Raw genomic sequence first — 15,693 nt, 5'->3', positions numbered from 1 at the left:
CTCTACAATTCACCCGACCTCAACCCAATTGAGATGGTTTGGGTTGAGTTAGACCGCAGAGTGAAGGAAAAGCAGGCAACAAGTGCTCAGCATATGTGGGAACTCCTTCAAGACTATTTGAAAAGCATTCCTCATGAAGCTGGTTGAGAGAATGCCAAGAGTGTGCAAAGCTGTCATCAAGGAAAAGGGTGGCTACTTTGAGGAATCTCAAATACAAAATATATCTAGATTTTTTAAACACTTTTTTGGTTACTAGAAAAAACACACTACATGTGTGTTATTTCATAGTTTTGATGTCTTCACTATTCACTATATGTAGGAAATAGTCAAAATAAAGAAAAACCCTTAAATGAGTAGCTGTGTCCAAATTTTGGACTGGTACTCTATGTTCTGAATATAGACGAGTAAAATGTTGAAAGTAAATGTAAAACATAATTTCACTTTGTGACAGACAAAGGCAATGTCGTAAACCAAAAGGTTAACTGAAATATTTCTTGATAATTTTACTGAATATCCTGCCTTTCCAAAACATACATACACAGGGTTTAGCGGCATGACGCAAAGTGAGAGGTAGAAACAAAAGAGAGAACCCTTCTGAAAATACAAACAACATTTTCTCACGGGCTTCAAACTTGAAAAAAGTAAGACGAGTCAGAGGACACACGTGGAAGTGGTGTAACTAACTGGTATGTGTGTTTTTGACTCCTGGGCATGGATGAAGATTCCATTATTCCAAAATCCTTATGAGAATGGCAACTGTGAATGTAACCGACAGAGAGAGGCTGTGTCCCAAATTACGCTCTACTCTCTATACACTGCGTTACTTTTGACCAGGGCCCATAGGGTGCACTAAAAGTTGTGCACTATGTAAGGAAAAGAGTACAATTTGTTATGTAGAGAGAGAGAGTAAGGCTGGTTGAGTCCCTGCTGTATATGACAGGACCAGACTCTGAAGGGAAGGGAGTCCCCTTGTGAGTCAAGGCAGGCAGACAAGTAAGGTAGCGAGTGGGAAGATTATAGACGGTGAAGGTCCTGTCTGAAAGGGGATAGGAGGCCCTGAGTGCAGGATTCACTCGGCATGCATACCCCTCTACTAGATATAGAACATGCTCCGTTTAAAAAAGAATACCCACCACACATGGGATGTGGCTCCTGGGTCTCTTTGTACAATTGTCGTCAGCATCATCATAATCATTGTCATCGCTACAACCAGAGACAGAGTGCATCTGGAGTACAAACAAAGAAAAATACATATACAGTTGAAGTTGGAGGTTTACATACACCTTAGCCAAATACATTTTAAACTCAGTTTTTCACAATTCCTGACATTTAATCCTAGTAACAATTCCCTGTCTTAAGTCAGTTAGGATCACCACTTATTTTACGAATGTGAAATGTCAGAATAATAGTAGAGAGTGATTTATTTCAGCTTTTATTTCTTTCATCACATTCCCAGGGGGTCAGAAGTTTACATACGCTATATTAGTATTTGGTAGCATTGCCTTTAAATTGTTTATCTTGGGTCAAATGTTTCGGATAGCCTTCCACAAGCTTCCCACAATAAGTTGGGTGAATTTTGGCCCATTCCTCCTGACAGAGATGGTGTAACTGAGTCGGGTTTGTAGGCCTCCTTGCTCGCACACGCTTTTTCAGTTCTGCCCACAAATTGTCTATGGGATTGAGGTCAGGGCTTTGTGATGGCCACTCCAATACCTTGACTTTGTTGTCCTTAAGCCATTTTGCCACAACTTTGGAAGTATGCTTGGGGTCATTGTCCATTTGGAAGACCCATTTGCGACCAAGCTTTAACTTCCTGACGGATGTCTTGAGATGTTGCCTCAATATATCCACAAAATATTCATGCCTCATGATGCCATCTATTTTGTGAAGTGCACCAGACCCTCCTGCAGTAAAGCACCCAAACAACATGATGCTGCCACCCCCGTGCTTCACGGTTGGGATGGTGTTCTTCGGCTTGCAAGCATCCCCCTTTTTCCTCCAAACATAATGATGGTCATTATGGCCAAACAGAGGACATTTCTCCAAAAAGTACAATCTTTGTCCCCATGTGCAGTTGCAAACCGAAATCTGGCTTTTTTTAATGGCGGTTTTGGGGCAGTGGCTTCTTCCTTGCTGAGAGGCCTTTCAGGTTATGTCGATATAGGACTCGTTTTACTGTGGATATAGATATTTTTGTACCGGTTTCCTACAGCATCTTCACAAGGTCCTTTGCTCTCGTTCTGGGATTGATTGGCACTTTTCCACCAAAGTAGAGGTATGACGGCTGCGTGGTCCCATGGTGTTTATACTTGCGTACTATTGTTTGTACAGATGAACGTGGTACCTTCAGGTGTTTGGAAATTGCTCCCAAGGATCAACCAGACTTGTGGAGGTCTACAATTTTTTTTCTGGGGTCTTGGCTGATTTCTTTTGATTTTCCCATGATGTCAAGCAAAGAGGCACTGAGTTTGAAGGTAGGACTTGAAATACATCCACAGGTACACCTCCAATTGACTCAAATGACGTCAATTAGCCTGTCAGAAGCTTCTAAAGCCATGACATAATTATCTGGCATTTTCCAAGCAGTTTAAAGGCACAGTCAACTTAGTGTATGTAAACTTCTGACCCAATGTAATTGTGATACAGTGAATTTTAAGTGAAATAATCTGTCTGTAAACAATTGTTAGAAAAACTACTTGTGTCATACACAAAGTAGATGTCCTAACCGACTTGCCAAAACTATAGTTTGTTGACAAGAAATTTGTCAAGTGGTTCAAAAACGAGGTTTAATGACTCCAACCTAAGTGTATGTAAACTTCCGACTTCAACTGTATATCCACAAGTACAAATCCTCCTCTTCATCCTTAAATTTGTAAACATTTAGAAAGAGACCGTTGGTGAGACAAAAGTGGGGTTGAGAGGAAGAGTAGGGCATAGAAATAAGAGATAGAAATGTACTTCTGAACGGTTCTTCACAGATTGGATGCTGCTCCTGGTTGGTCAGTTCTAGGCACTCACCCCCTTCCTGGGTCAGACCAGTAAACTGTGGCCTCTGACATCTCATGGGAAGTCCTTCCTGAGGGACACTTTAAATAGAAGCAAAATGCCTTGCTGTCCTTTCTGCAGAGAGGAAGTCAGAATTCACAAAAGTGCAACAAGAGAGTGGAAATGGCGGTTGGCTTCTTCGGACCGCCATCGTCAAACTCCAGTGAGGAAGAAGGAGCAAGAAAGGAAGAGGCCCCGGAGGAGGCTTACCCCTCAGATTCGGCTGACCCGTCGGGTGAGGAGGGGGTGCACGGCGGGGGCGGGGTTGTAGGCAGGGGGGCAGAGGCCTGGTTTGATGCACCTGGTTCTCATGTAGGAGAGGAACTGGTCAGGGATCTCAGCCAGGACCTCCTTGGCCAGACGGGCCATACTCAGAATGTGGTTCCCCCTGCGGTCGATGTAGTCACGGAACGGAACAAACTGGATGGAGAAAAGAAAGGGGGGCAGAGAGAAAGGACGGAGGAGGTGAGGAGGAGAAGGAGTGGGGGGGAACAGGGAGGGAACGAGTGCAGTAATTCCGTTAGAAAAAGACAACAACGAATAGAGAGGAATACAACGAATACAGAGGCGGTATAGAGGAGGAAAAATAAAGAATACAAGTGAATATATGGGATAATGACATTTACATACATGTACATGACATTCTATTGATTCTAGAATGTAAGCATATTTCCATTGACACTGAAAGTCTGCTTTAATATATGCTTGAGTTCTATAGGCATGCAGAGACGCACAGAGGAAGCTCTATAATGAGGAAGCTCTATAATACCTGAACAATGTCTCTCTCGGCAAACCTCCCTTGGGATGAGATCCTCTCTTCATCTCCATCAAGCTCAATCATTTCTGAGGAGAAGGAAAGCGAGAGAGACACACCGAGAGATGGACAAAGAGAGAGAGAAGCACATCGGTCATCCATGCCCACGTCAGAACAAAACAAACGTTGACATGTCAACATCGTCAGAGCCACGGAGCACGACACATCGTAGGCTACACCTACTGTACTGCTGTCCGTGTGCACTGACCACACACACACACACTACATTACAACAGGGAGCCAAGCTAGCGCGCTACACGAGATGACAGTGTTCCTTCGCCTGCCGTGTAGTTTGAGTACAGAGAATGTGTGTGTAGAGTGGTGAAATCCTTGGTTGTAAGTTAACATTGCGCGCTGCTAGGTGACTGAGTGATGCGCGTGTGGTGACGTACATGCTGGGATACGTGTAAAGGAAAGCAACCATGTGCAGTGGCACAGGGAGGGACGTCATGCTATGGTGCACATTGACTTTATGAGCGTGATAATGTTTAATACCCATTGACTTTAGAGGCTAATTGCTCATAAGGAATGAAACGTGTTTATTATGGAGTGTTTTATGAATTGTAAACATCTCTTTCCAATATTAGGAGAGGAGAGGACTTGATCTGTTCCGAAATAAAAGGTGAATGAAAATTAGGACAAATTACTGTAAAATATCACAAATGAGTATCGCCATTTAGAAAGACATAAACAAAAGTGCCGGATGGGAAGCAAATGAGAGAGAGGGAGAGGAAGGAAAGGGAAAGGAGAAGAGAGGGATAGCCGGGTGAGGGTGTGGAAGGAGAGAAGCAGAAGAGGGAGAACTGGGTGAGGGGCGTAATAATGGATTTAACGCAGAGAAGAGATTAGAGAATACACATAGAAACACATATGTACGTACGCACACACGCAAGCACATGCACACGCACACACATGCGTGCGCACCCACCCACATTTAATTATTCCTGTCTTACCATTAAATTCTGCTGGTCCAACTCCGACGATTATAATTGACATGGGCAAAGTAGCTGCCTTTGGATGTGGAGGGGGGGAAGAGAGAGAGAGAGAGCGAGAGATAGAGAAAGAGAGAGAGATAATAGAGAGGAGACAGCGAGAGAGATGTTTCAAAAAAAGAGAGCCTGAGGAAACAAGTTTCTTCTCAACGCCAGTGTCGATAACCATCGTTATCTAAAATCGCCACAGGTTGTCAGAGAAATACTCCCAATTCATTTACACTAAGTACTGTAATAGCCTGCCTACTTCTCATATAATGGTACACTAGAGATCAACTGTCATAAGACGGACAAAGTTTTTCAACTTCTGCCGAGCCTTTATAGGACTAACTATTTGTGAAAAAGTAGAAGAATCTGTCAAACCTTTCTACAAAGTAGAGTAATTACTAAATTAGCACCTGTAATTTCATGTATGTACAACTTGTGTCTAAACCCCAGCCAGCCTGACAGCTTATAAATGAAGCTTATTTCCATCCTCTCCCTCAGCGGATGCCTATTGCATTGTGGGTCGAGTGGGTTGCCATTCGCCAAAGGCGGAATGAGAATGATAGATGTTATCATCTATCACTTCATAACTTTTTATTGCCATTTAGGTGGACATTAAATTGGCAGAGATATGAGGAACATCTATTTTGGGGGGTTGCTTGGCACTCAATGTTCTCATATCTTACTCCGCAATCACATTACAAGGATGAAGGGAAACTTGTGTAACACAGAGTAGCGATTCTGTTTCTATGCAACACCATTTTGGAATCAGGGCATTCCAAAACAGCATTTAACAACGTAGACAGAAAAACACACCAAAACAGGTGTGTCAAACTCATTCCACCGAGTGACTAGTGTCTGCAGGTTTTTGGATATTCCTTTCAATTAATCCCTAGACAACCAGGTGAGGGGAGTTCCTTACTAATTAGTGACCTTAATTCATCAAACAAGTACACGGGAGGAGCAAAAACCCACAGCCACCTGGCCCCTCGTGGAATGAGTTTGACACCTGTCCCATAAACAATAACAATATCAACGTTGGGTCCAACCAACTATATCTAGGACAGTCCCAAGATACACGTTTACAATGGACATGTTTCAAACACATTTGAAGTCCTAGGACTCCTTTCCTATGTTTTACAGGTCTGGTGGCATACTGTAAATGTTGGGAAATAATAACGTTGACATGTACGTACGTTTACGATGGACTCCTTGGTCTGGGCCATGTCGGTGATGACGCCGTCCGAGATGATAAGGAGGATGAAGTATTGGGAGCCATCTTTGACTGATTGTGCATACCTGGAGTGGGGGGAGAGAAAGAGAGAGAGCAGAGGAGAGGAGAAAGAGAGAGGTTGGTGGGAGGAGAAGAGAGAGGAGAGGAGGATGAGATGCACTGGGCAATCAATAAATCAACCCATTAAATGTATTTATGAAACGTATTTTGTGTTAGCTATTGACCTCTCTTACATTAATCTCATCTGCGCTCAGGCCTGGAACTCTAGTCATTTGTTTGGCTGATGTTGAGGCCCATATCTTGACTATAACCCTAGGGGGTGTTCCCTACGGTTTAATAACGTTACCATTGACTTGTTACCAAGTCTTGGGCTTTTGGGCCAATGCAACAGACACGCACACACTGCACGCTCTCTGAGTGACAAATGAATACAGCCACAAGTATTGGGAGAATTACGGTCTCGTCTGACACTGGAGCCGCTTATTTATGTGAAAATGATTCCCCTCAGTGTGTTTTGGTCACACAGAAGATAAATGAGCTATGAACGGCGAAGCTATTCTTAGGCCACGTGGGCGGACGGATCACACCGAGAAAGAGACGGGATTGGAGGGGCGAAGAGGGATGGAAGAGAAAGCTTGTTACAGTCAATCTTGTGTGTGTATAGATGACTGGGCAAGATTTCCCAATAGTGAATACCAAGTAGAGCATGTACAGCACAGGGACAATGCACTCTACGGAGAGACACCAAGTCCAGTTTTCTGTTTGGATAAAATGACCATTAATCAACCATGTGGACAAGGCGACGCTCTCTTCGTCTCCAATAGTGTCTGTCTACTGGTCGATGGTACAAAGCCTTATTGGTTTTCAAAACTAACAACTATGCTCTCTATATGCAACGCTGAATTAATAGCTTTGAACAACTGCCACAAAAGGACCAGCTGACATCATGTCGGTGATTCTCTCGTTAACACAGGCGTGAGTGTCGACGAGGACAAGGCTGGAGATCACTCTGTCATGCTGATTGAGTTCGAATAACAGACTGGAAGCTTCAAAAGGAGGGTGGTGCTTGGAATCCTTGTTCTTCATCTGTCAAACATGGTTACCTGCAAGGAAACACGTGCCGTCATCATTGCTTTGCGCAAAAAGGGCTTCACAGGCAAGGATGTTGCTGCCAGTAAGATTGCATCTAAATCAACCATTTATTAGATCATCAAGAACTTCAAGGAGAGCGGTTCAATTGTTGTGAAGAAGGCTTCAGTGCGCCCAAGAAAGTCCAGCAAGCGCCAGGACTGGCTCCTAAAGTTGATTCAGCTGCGGGATCGGGGCACCACCGGTACAGAGCTTGCTCAGAAATGGCAGCAGGCAGGTGGGAGTGCATCTGCACGCACAGTGAGGCGAAGACTTTTGGAGGATGGCCTGGTATCAAGAAGGGCAGCAAAGAAGCCACTTCTCTCCAGGAAAAACATCAGGGACAGACTGATATTCTGCAAAAGGTACAGGGATTGGAACTGCTGAGGACTGAGGTAAAGTCATTTTCTCTGATGAATACCCTTTCCGATTGTTTGGGGCATCCGGAAAAAAGCTTGTCCGGAGAAGACAAGGTAAGCACTACCATCAGTCCTGTGTCATGCCAACATTAAAGCATCCTGAGACCATTCATGTGTGGGGTTGCTTCCCGGCCAAGGGAGTGGGCTCACTCACAATTTTGCCTAAGAACACAGGTACCATAAAGAATGGTACCAACACATCCTCCGAGAGCAACTTCTCCCAACCATCCAGGAACAGTTTGGTGACGAACAATGCCTTTTCCAGCATGATGGAGCACCTTGTCATAAGGAAAAAGTGATAACTAGGTGGCTCGGGGAACAAAACATCGATATTTTGGGTCCATGGCCAAGAAACTCCCCAGACCGTAATCCCATTGAGAACTTGTGGTCATTCCTCAAGAGGTGTGTGGACAAACAAAACCCCACAAATTCTGACAAACTCCAAGCATTGATTATGCAAGAATGGGCTTCCATCAGTCAGGATGTGGCCCAGAAGTTAATTGACAGCATGTCAGGGCGGATTGCAGAGGTCTTGAAAAAGAAGGGTCAACACTGCAAATACTGACTCTTTGCATCAACTTAATGTAATTGTCAATAAAAGCCTTTGACACTTATGAAATGCTTGTAATTATACTTCAGTATTCCATAGTAACATCTGACAAAAATATCTAAAGACACTGAAGCAGCAAACTTTGTGAAAATTAATATTTGTGTCATTCTGAAAACTTTTGACCACGACTGTAGATTGATGAGGAACAAAATGTATTTAATGTAACAAAATGTGGAAAAATTTAACAAAATGTGGAAAAAGGGTCCGAATACTTTCACGAATGTGTGAAATGCTTGATAATGTCTGTGATATCAACAGACTTCAATATTGACTGGCTTTCATCAAGCAGCCCACTCAAAAAAAATATAAAAAATAAAACTGTAACCAGTGCCTGCAACCTGGTTTGGTTTATAAGTCAACCTACCAGGGTAGTTACAAACAGCACAGGAATTAAATCATGAACATGTATTAATCACATCTTTACTAATACAGCAGATATTTGCTTTAAAGTTGTATCAAATCCATCGGATGTAGTGATCACAATATAGTAGCCATATCTAGGAAAACCAAAGTTCCAAAGGCTGGGCCTAATATAGTGTATAAGAGGTCATACAATAAGTTATAACATTACAATAATATTTGCTGGTCTGTGGTTTGCACTTGACACATTTATGAAATTGCTTACTCCAGTTACTAATAAGCATGCACCAATTAAGAAAAAGATGGTCAAAACTGTTAAATCCCCTTGGATTGATGAGGAATTTAAGATGGGGAGAAGTATGTCCACAATAAAACACTATCATCGAGGCAGGTCCTACAGGCTCTAGTTTGGTCACACCTGGACTACTCTTCAATCGTGCAGGTAGGTGTCACAAAGAGGGACTTAGGCAAATTACAATTGGCTCAGAACAGGGCAGCATGGCTGGCCCTTGAATGTACATTTATTTATTTATTTTATTTCACCTTTATTTAACCAGGTAGGCAAGTTGAGAACAAGTTCTCATTTACAATTGCGACCTGGCCAAGATAAAGCAAAGCAGTTCGACACATACAACGGCACAGAGTTACACATGGAGTAAAACAAACATACAGTCAATAATACAGTATAAACAAGTCTATATACGATGTGAGCAAATGAGGTGAGATAAGGGAGGTAAAGGCAAAAAAAGGCCATGGTGGCAAAGTAAATACAATATAGCAAGTAAAACACTGGAATGGTAGATTTGCAATGGAAGAATGTGCAAAGTAGAAATAAAAATAATGGGGTGCAAAGGAGCAAAATAAATAAATAAATTAAATACAGTAGGGAAAGAGGTAGTTGTTTGGGCTAAATTATAGGTGGGCTATGTACAGGTGCAGTAATCTGTGAGCTGCTCTGACAGTTGGTGCTTAAAGCTAGTGAGGGAGATAAGTGTTTCCAGTTTCAGAGATTGAAGAGATTGAAGAGTTTCAGTTTCAGAGATTTTCAGACATGAAGAGCTAACATTAATAATATGCATGTCAATCTCTCATGGCTCAAAGTGGAGGAGAGATTGACATCACTACTTGTTTTTGTAAGAAGTGTTGACAAGCTGAATGCACCGAGCTGTCTGTTTAAACTGCTAACACAAAGCTCGTATGTATGTATGCAAGTGTGTATGTGTGCAAGTGTTTGTGTGTGTGTGTGTCTGTTGTCTGCGATCATGCGTACGTGCGTATGCATGTGTGTGTGCATGAGTGTGTGTGTGTGTGTGTGCGTGCGACCTACCTGGCCACGTGGTTAATGACAGGGGAGAAATGTGTGGGTCCATAGAGTCGAACAGACTTGAGGCTTTGGTAGTAAGCCTCCATCACCCCCTCTATCCCACTGCAGTACGGATTCTGGGGGTTCCCATTCTGCACAGACACACAAAGAACAAACAATGTAGGAATGAATTAATTGGTTATCAATTCATCACATTTATTTAAAAACACATTGCATAACAGCAGTTATCTCAGTGTTTTTACAAAAACCTGACCTATACCCCAAACAGCAAGCAGAACATACAAGATCAGTAAATGCATAAACCACTTTTTAACTCTGTAGTGTCAAGTAACAACTTTGGGAGAACACCATATAGTCTTGGATTTCACCTTGCAATTATGGTGAGATTAACATGCATTTTCTTTTGTGCTAATTGTCTTGTACTGTATGCAATGTGCATAATGTAAACTATGTTGTGTACTGTATAACAGAGTTTCCCAGTAAAGTGAAGTGGGAGAAAGCCATCTTGACCCTAGCTGCTTTGGTTGGCCTCCCGTGAGCATGGAGAAGACAGCCACTCTTTGCTTTGCAAATGGAGCTTGGTTTAATTCTGCCTCCCTTCTTCCTCTTCTACTTTATCCCACCTTCTCTGTCCTATACTCCCCATCTCTTATTCCTTGTCCCTCTAGTGTCCCCTCTCTCTCTCTCTCTCGCTCCCTCTCCCCCCATGTATCACCTTGCTAAAAGGCTGACTCAGTAAATCCTTAATGCTTAGATTAACTCTCCTTGAGTATTACCCAACTGAGCAGCTGGAATGGCTGCCGGCGCCCGGGGCTGCATGGGCATCACATCTGGATAGCAATTTATACGGTAGAGGACTGTGTATGCGTTCCAAATGGCACCCCATTCCCTATATAGTGTACTACTTATGAACAAAGCCTGATACTTTAAATCAGAGGATGGGCTCGTTGTAATGTCTGATACCTTTCCATTCCAGCCATACGAATGAGCCAGTCCTCTGAATTCGGACCAGCGGTCCAGAACCAGGACGGTCGGGAGACTGGCAGGTAAAAAGGACGAGGGATGGAGGGAGATTACGTTTACGCTTTGGTCATTTAGCAGACGCTCTTATCCAGAGCGATTTACAGGAAATATTAGGGTTTCACCTAGTAGGCTCGGGGATTCAAACCAGCAACTTTTCAGTTAAGGGCTCTCAACCGCTAGGCTACCAGCCGCCCTAGACGGACGGGGGGGGTGTCTCCAGTTTCCTCACCAGAGCGAACTCGTGCGAGACCCGTCCGTCCGGGGGCAGTTTAGCTCCGAAGCCCAGTGCAGGGAACATCTTGTCACTGTCGTAGTCCTGGATAATCTCCCCTACAGCTCTCAGAGCCATGGCGTAGGCATTCAGCTGGTACGGACTCATGTAGTGTAGAGAGGTGGGCTGGGAGGGGTTGCCTGAAATCCAACAAAATACATTACAACTGAGCTCAGAGCTGCTACATCTCTCCTCGGGGTCTACATCGGAAGACAAGGGGTCAGAGACTTTTTCAAATTCCTAGCCAAGGCAAGTTCGCATGATATGAAGCAGTTTTGTAACAGAGACTTGTACGGTGTTGTAGCTAGATGGTTGCCGATTCAAAGTTGATGTCAAGAAGACCTTGCTGCCACACATGCAAGAGGGTTCTCAAGGGCTGACAAGAGCTTAGCTACTCACCATTTGATGCTGTGAAATCAATTGCCACTGTGAAACTAATCTGAGTCCTACAACACAAAACAAAACAAGGAAGATATTAAAACATTTGATTACACCATGACTCAACGTGATCTCACTGACTCAATTCATGGACAAGGGGGTTATAACGGATCATTAACTGCTGTTTCCCGCAACATGAATATAGGCCTATGGGCTGATTAGTAATCCACTCATCTATGAGTTTGTTCCTCCTTTCCATTACCACACTAGTGATGTAAGTGAGCCTCGCGCTCGATAAAAAGGTTACGGTAGAAATCGTTCCAGTCAAATTCACATATTCCTCTTGCTGTACTCACAAACAGCTGCTTGGAATGTAAAACGAGCAAGCCAAGTTGGATGGGTGAACAACACAATCAGAAAGCGCAATATACAATAGAAAGCCTGTACTAAATGATTCACTTGTAAATGTAATGCTCATCTAGGGATTGTAGACATAAGATAAAGAGTGATGGCGTATCCAATGTGTCCCTATTCAAATAAAACTTGAATAAAAAAAATACAACTCGAGAACGTACCCTCCTTTAATGTAATCCAGGAAGGTGAGTTCCATGTCCACCAGGCAGGACAGAAGGGTTACCTGGCAACACGTTCGGAGGTTACAAGGATACTTTTTGAAGTTTTAGCTTATTTTCTACTTTATATGAAGATGATAAACTTTATAAAAGTGAACTATCCCTTTAAAACACAAAAATCTTATTGGTTCACGTACACAGATCTTCGGGTGTTATAGCAGGTGCTGCGAAACGCTGCAGTAGAATGTCTCCCAAATACAATACAAATACAAAAAATCAAAAAAAATCTAAACAAGAAATCAAGAAATAAAAATCGTAGATATATTAGAGTGAGCATGTGTCAGAATCCAGAATATAAATGTGGTGTGTATTGACAGTATATAATTTGGAGAAAAAAAAGAGTATGTACATTAGGATGAGCTATGTCGAGAATACAGTATATATTGTACATACACAGTGAGTAAACAACAGTATATAAACAGAATATGAGGTGACCAGCATTCATATATACATTGGGTGTTAGTCTCAACATGCAGAGCTGAGTACTGGACAGGTAGCCGGCTAGTGATGGCTGTTCAACAGTCTAATGGCCTGGTAATAGAAGCTGTTTTTCAGTCGGTCCCGGCTTGGATGCGCCTGTACGGTAGCTGAGTGGACAGCCTCGGTGGCTGAGATCCTTAAGATCTTCTTGGCCTTCTTCTGACAGCAAGTGCTGTAAATATCCTGGAGGGCAGGCGGCATGCCCCCCATGGTGCGTTTGGCTGACCGCACCACCCTCTGGAGAGCCATGTGGTTGAGGGCGGTGCAGTTGCCGTACCAGGCGGTGCTGCAGCTCGACAGAATGCATCTGGTGCATCTGTAGAAGTTTGTGAGGGCCATGCCGCACATCAGGATTTCAGTGGAAATACAGTAGTATCATAATTATAACACCTTATTTAAATATGGCACGACAACAATAGAAGAGTTGGCTAAAACACATACAGTAGAGTACTAAGCTACTAATTCAACTGTGACGCCTTTGAGCTATGAACATGCAAAAAATAAGTGCAGAATTACATCCATAGTATGGATCGCAAGTGGAATCCTACTCCCTGTATAAGTGCACTACTTTGACGAGAGCCCAGAGGGCTGTAGGGAATATGGTGCCATTTGAGACACAGACATACAATCCCACTAAGACACAGCTAGGGTTGAAAGATTAGGTGGCCTTTTCAAGTCAAAGAGTATTAAAGGGTATCGACTCACTGTTCCCGAGTTGAGGTATTTCTTCTTCTTCTTGCCTTTCTTCTTTGGATTGACCACCTGCAGAGAACAGAACACGGCTTGGTTCACTTTGTTGTGTCTCGTTGATCTGGAGTTGAACACAAAGCCAAGGCAACTGAAAGCCTGACTTAAAATTTGTTTTTTTTTCATCAATCAAATTTTGTCAAACAATTTTTGCCCTGGTGGCCACATTTGGTCTTCAATAAGGTCCAGAGGGTGCACTGAAAATTGTTATATTTCCTCACCGCCAAGATTTGCACACAAAAAAAGTCCTCTATCCACCGTTTTGGGAATGTTCAATGCTCCCTGACTGTCCAGCTTTCATCTTGGGGATTTTTAGCGAGTTGGACAGTTTCTACACATTTCGACACAGTTTCAATTTGGTTGTAGTCATTTTAAAGTATAATGAGTTTGTATTTTACTAAAACCACCCGCATGCCTGATTGGACCCCCTCGTGGTCCAGATGTATGACACCCCTCTCCTAGACTCTGCAATACCACCCTGGAAGGCTCAATATTTGGGTAAACACACCCTTGTGGGGGCGTGCGTTTAACGTGTGTGAACGTGTGTGTATGTACACCTGCTGCAACATGTCTCACCTCGTAGCTGTGAAACTGTGACTGGCCTCTTGACATCTCTCTGTAGCTGGTATTGAATTCCCCAATGAAGTCATGGCTGGAAGAGTAAACACACACAGTGTCTCACACACCTGCTGGGATTTCTCTCCAGCTGGGATCGCCTTTCCAGGAACAGATCCGATGGTTTAAACATGACTTTTCAAAATGCCTTTGTTGCAACATCGGGTACATTGTTACAAACTCCATCACAGGGTGACACCAAAGCATCAAGTTTGTTCGCAGTCATCTAACAATAACCTACATTGTGTCATGACATACATGAAATACATAAGCAATATTTCTGAGTGCAGACTATTCATGTGGTTACCCCTGGGGCAATTACTATAGCAGAAGTGCAGATAATAAGTGAAGTGGGTGCGTGCGTATGTTTCTGAGACAGTACCCACCCTCCATCTCGGTCCCAATCATACACCTCCACTTTTATGCTCCTGAAGGAGAGAGAGCGAGAGAAAGAGAAAGAGAGAGATAGAAACCCCATTTGAAAAACAAATTAGTGTGTCTGATTGAAAATCTCTGCTGCTTAAAAGAGAGGTGCTCATCTGTGAAAGAGGATGGTCTGGCTCTAAGAGGGTGTGCTCTCAGAAAGGTGTCTGCTTTTGGGATTCAATGTACTAAGGGAATGAACATTAAGGGTTACATAGAGAAAATTGGACCTCTCTGAAATGAAAATGGGTGGCCTTCCCTTCAGGAAAATATATTTTAACTAAACCCTCCCTGAAAGCTTGGGGGGGCTTACCTCTTATTTCCTAAATAGGAAGAAATAGGCTCCAACACAAAGCCCTCTCGTCTCTATTTTCATTGCAAATCAGAGTGCTGCATTCCTCAACAATTACAGAAATATAAACACATTCATTATAACACGAGAGGAAAATTGTGTTATGAATGTGACATTCTCCGTTATGGATGTGACAGGGTGCCAAAAGATAGACAGCAAATGATGACACATTTCATTCTAGATCATTAAATGACACGTGTTTTATTTAAAATATTATATAATTACCTACTGAGTAATAGAATAAATATACAAAACTGAAACTGCATTCAAAGTTTTTTTTTTTATAAGCTCATGCTTTGAATTAATCTCACATCCTTCAGTCTGCCAAATGCAGGCTCTATGAAATGGTACTTCCTCCCATTTGTCCAAAAAACGACATGGACTGGACAAATAGACCTGCAGCCACCCAAGCCTTGTCATCCTTGGCTGGCACGATGTACACAAATTCTGTGTGGTCCTCAAGAATTGCATTTCACCAGCATCAGTCAGTCTTTATAAGTTACCGGACCCAAAAACTGCCTGTATATACACTAAGTATACCAAACATTAGGAAAACCTTCCTAATTGCCCTCAGAACAGCCTCAATTAGCCGGGGCATGGACTCCACAAGGTGTCGTAAGCGTTCCCACAGGGATGCTGGTCCATGTTGGCACCAATGCCTCCCACAGTTGTGTCAAGTTGGCTGGATGTTTCTTGGTTGGTGGATCATTCCTGATACACACGTGAAACTGTTGAGTGTAAAAAACCCAGCAGCGTTGCAGTTCTTGACACAAACCGGTGCGCCTGGCACCTACAACCATACCCCAATCAAAAGGCACTTATGATTTTCTGTCTTGCCCATTCACCCTCTGAATGGCACAC

The 15,693-nt window shown here is 43.1% G+C and overlaps 1 protein-coding gene across 1 annotated transcript in view; it reads right to left on the bottom strand.

The window, feature by feature from the left end:
• Positions 1-2,781: 2,781 nt before the first annotated feature.
• The window catches only part of LOC112253493 (copine-8-like), a 74,093-nt gene continuing 61,181 nt past the window's right edge, over positions 2,782-15,693 (bottom strand). Inside the window, exons 10-20 of the mRNA XM_024425450.2 lie at positions 14,444-14,485; positions 14,019-14,094; positions 13,401-13,457; positions 12,159-12,220; positions 11,605-11,651; positions 11,164-11,345; positions 9,915-10,042; positions 6,033-6,135; positions 4,813-4,870; positions 3,815-3,888; positions 2,782-3,465 (exon numbers count right to left, since the gene is read on the bottom strand). Coding sequence (XP_024281218.2) covers positions 3,259-3,465; positions 3,815-3,888; positions 4,813-4,870; positions 6,033-6,135; positions 9,915-10,042; positions 11,164-11,345; positions 11,605-11,651; positions 12,159-12,220; positions 13,401-13,457; positions 14,019-14,094; positions 14,444-14,485 — 1,036 coding nt within the window. The 3' untranslated portion in view covers positions 2,782-3,258. The remainder of the gene's footprint in view (positions 3,466-3,814; positions 3,889-4,812; positions 4,871-6,032; positions 6,136-9,914; positions 10,043-11,163; positions 11,346-11,604; positions 11,652-12,158; positions 12,221-13,400; positions 13,458-14,018; positions 14,095-14,443; positions 14,486-15,693) is intronic.

This window comes from Oncorhynchus tshawytscha, linkage group LG06 (assembly GCF_018296145.1).
Source record: "Oncorhynchus tshawytscha isolate Ot180627B linkage group LG06, Otsh_v2.0, whole genome shotgun sequence".
Taxonomy (NCBI): domain Eukaryota; kingdom Metazoa; phylum Chordata; class Actinopteri; order Salmoniformes; family Salmonidae; genus Oncorhynchus; species Oncorhynchus tshawytscha.
This window is presented reverse-complemented; position numbering and strand designations above follow the sequence as displayed.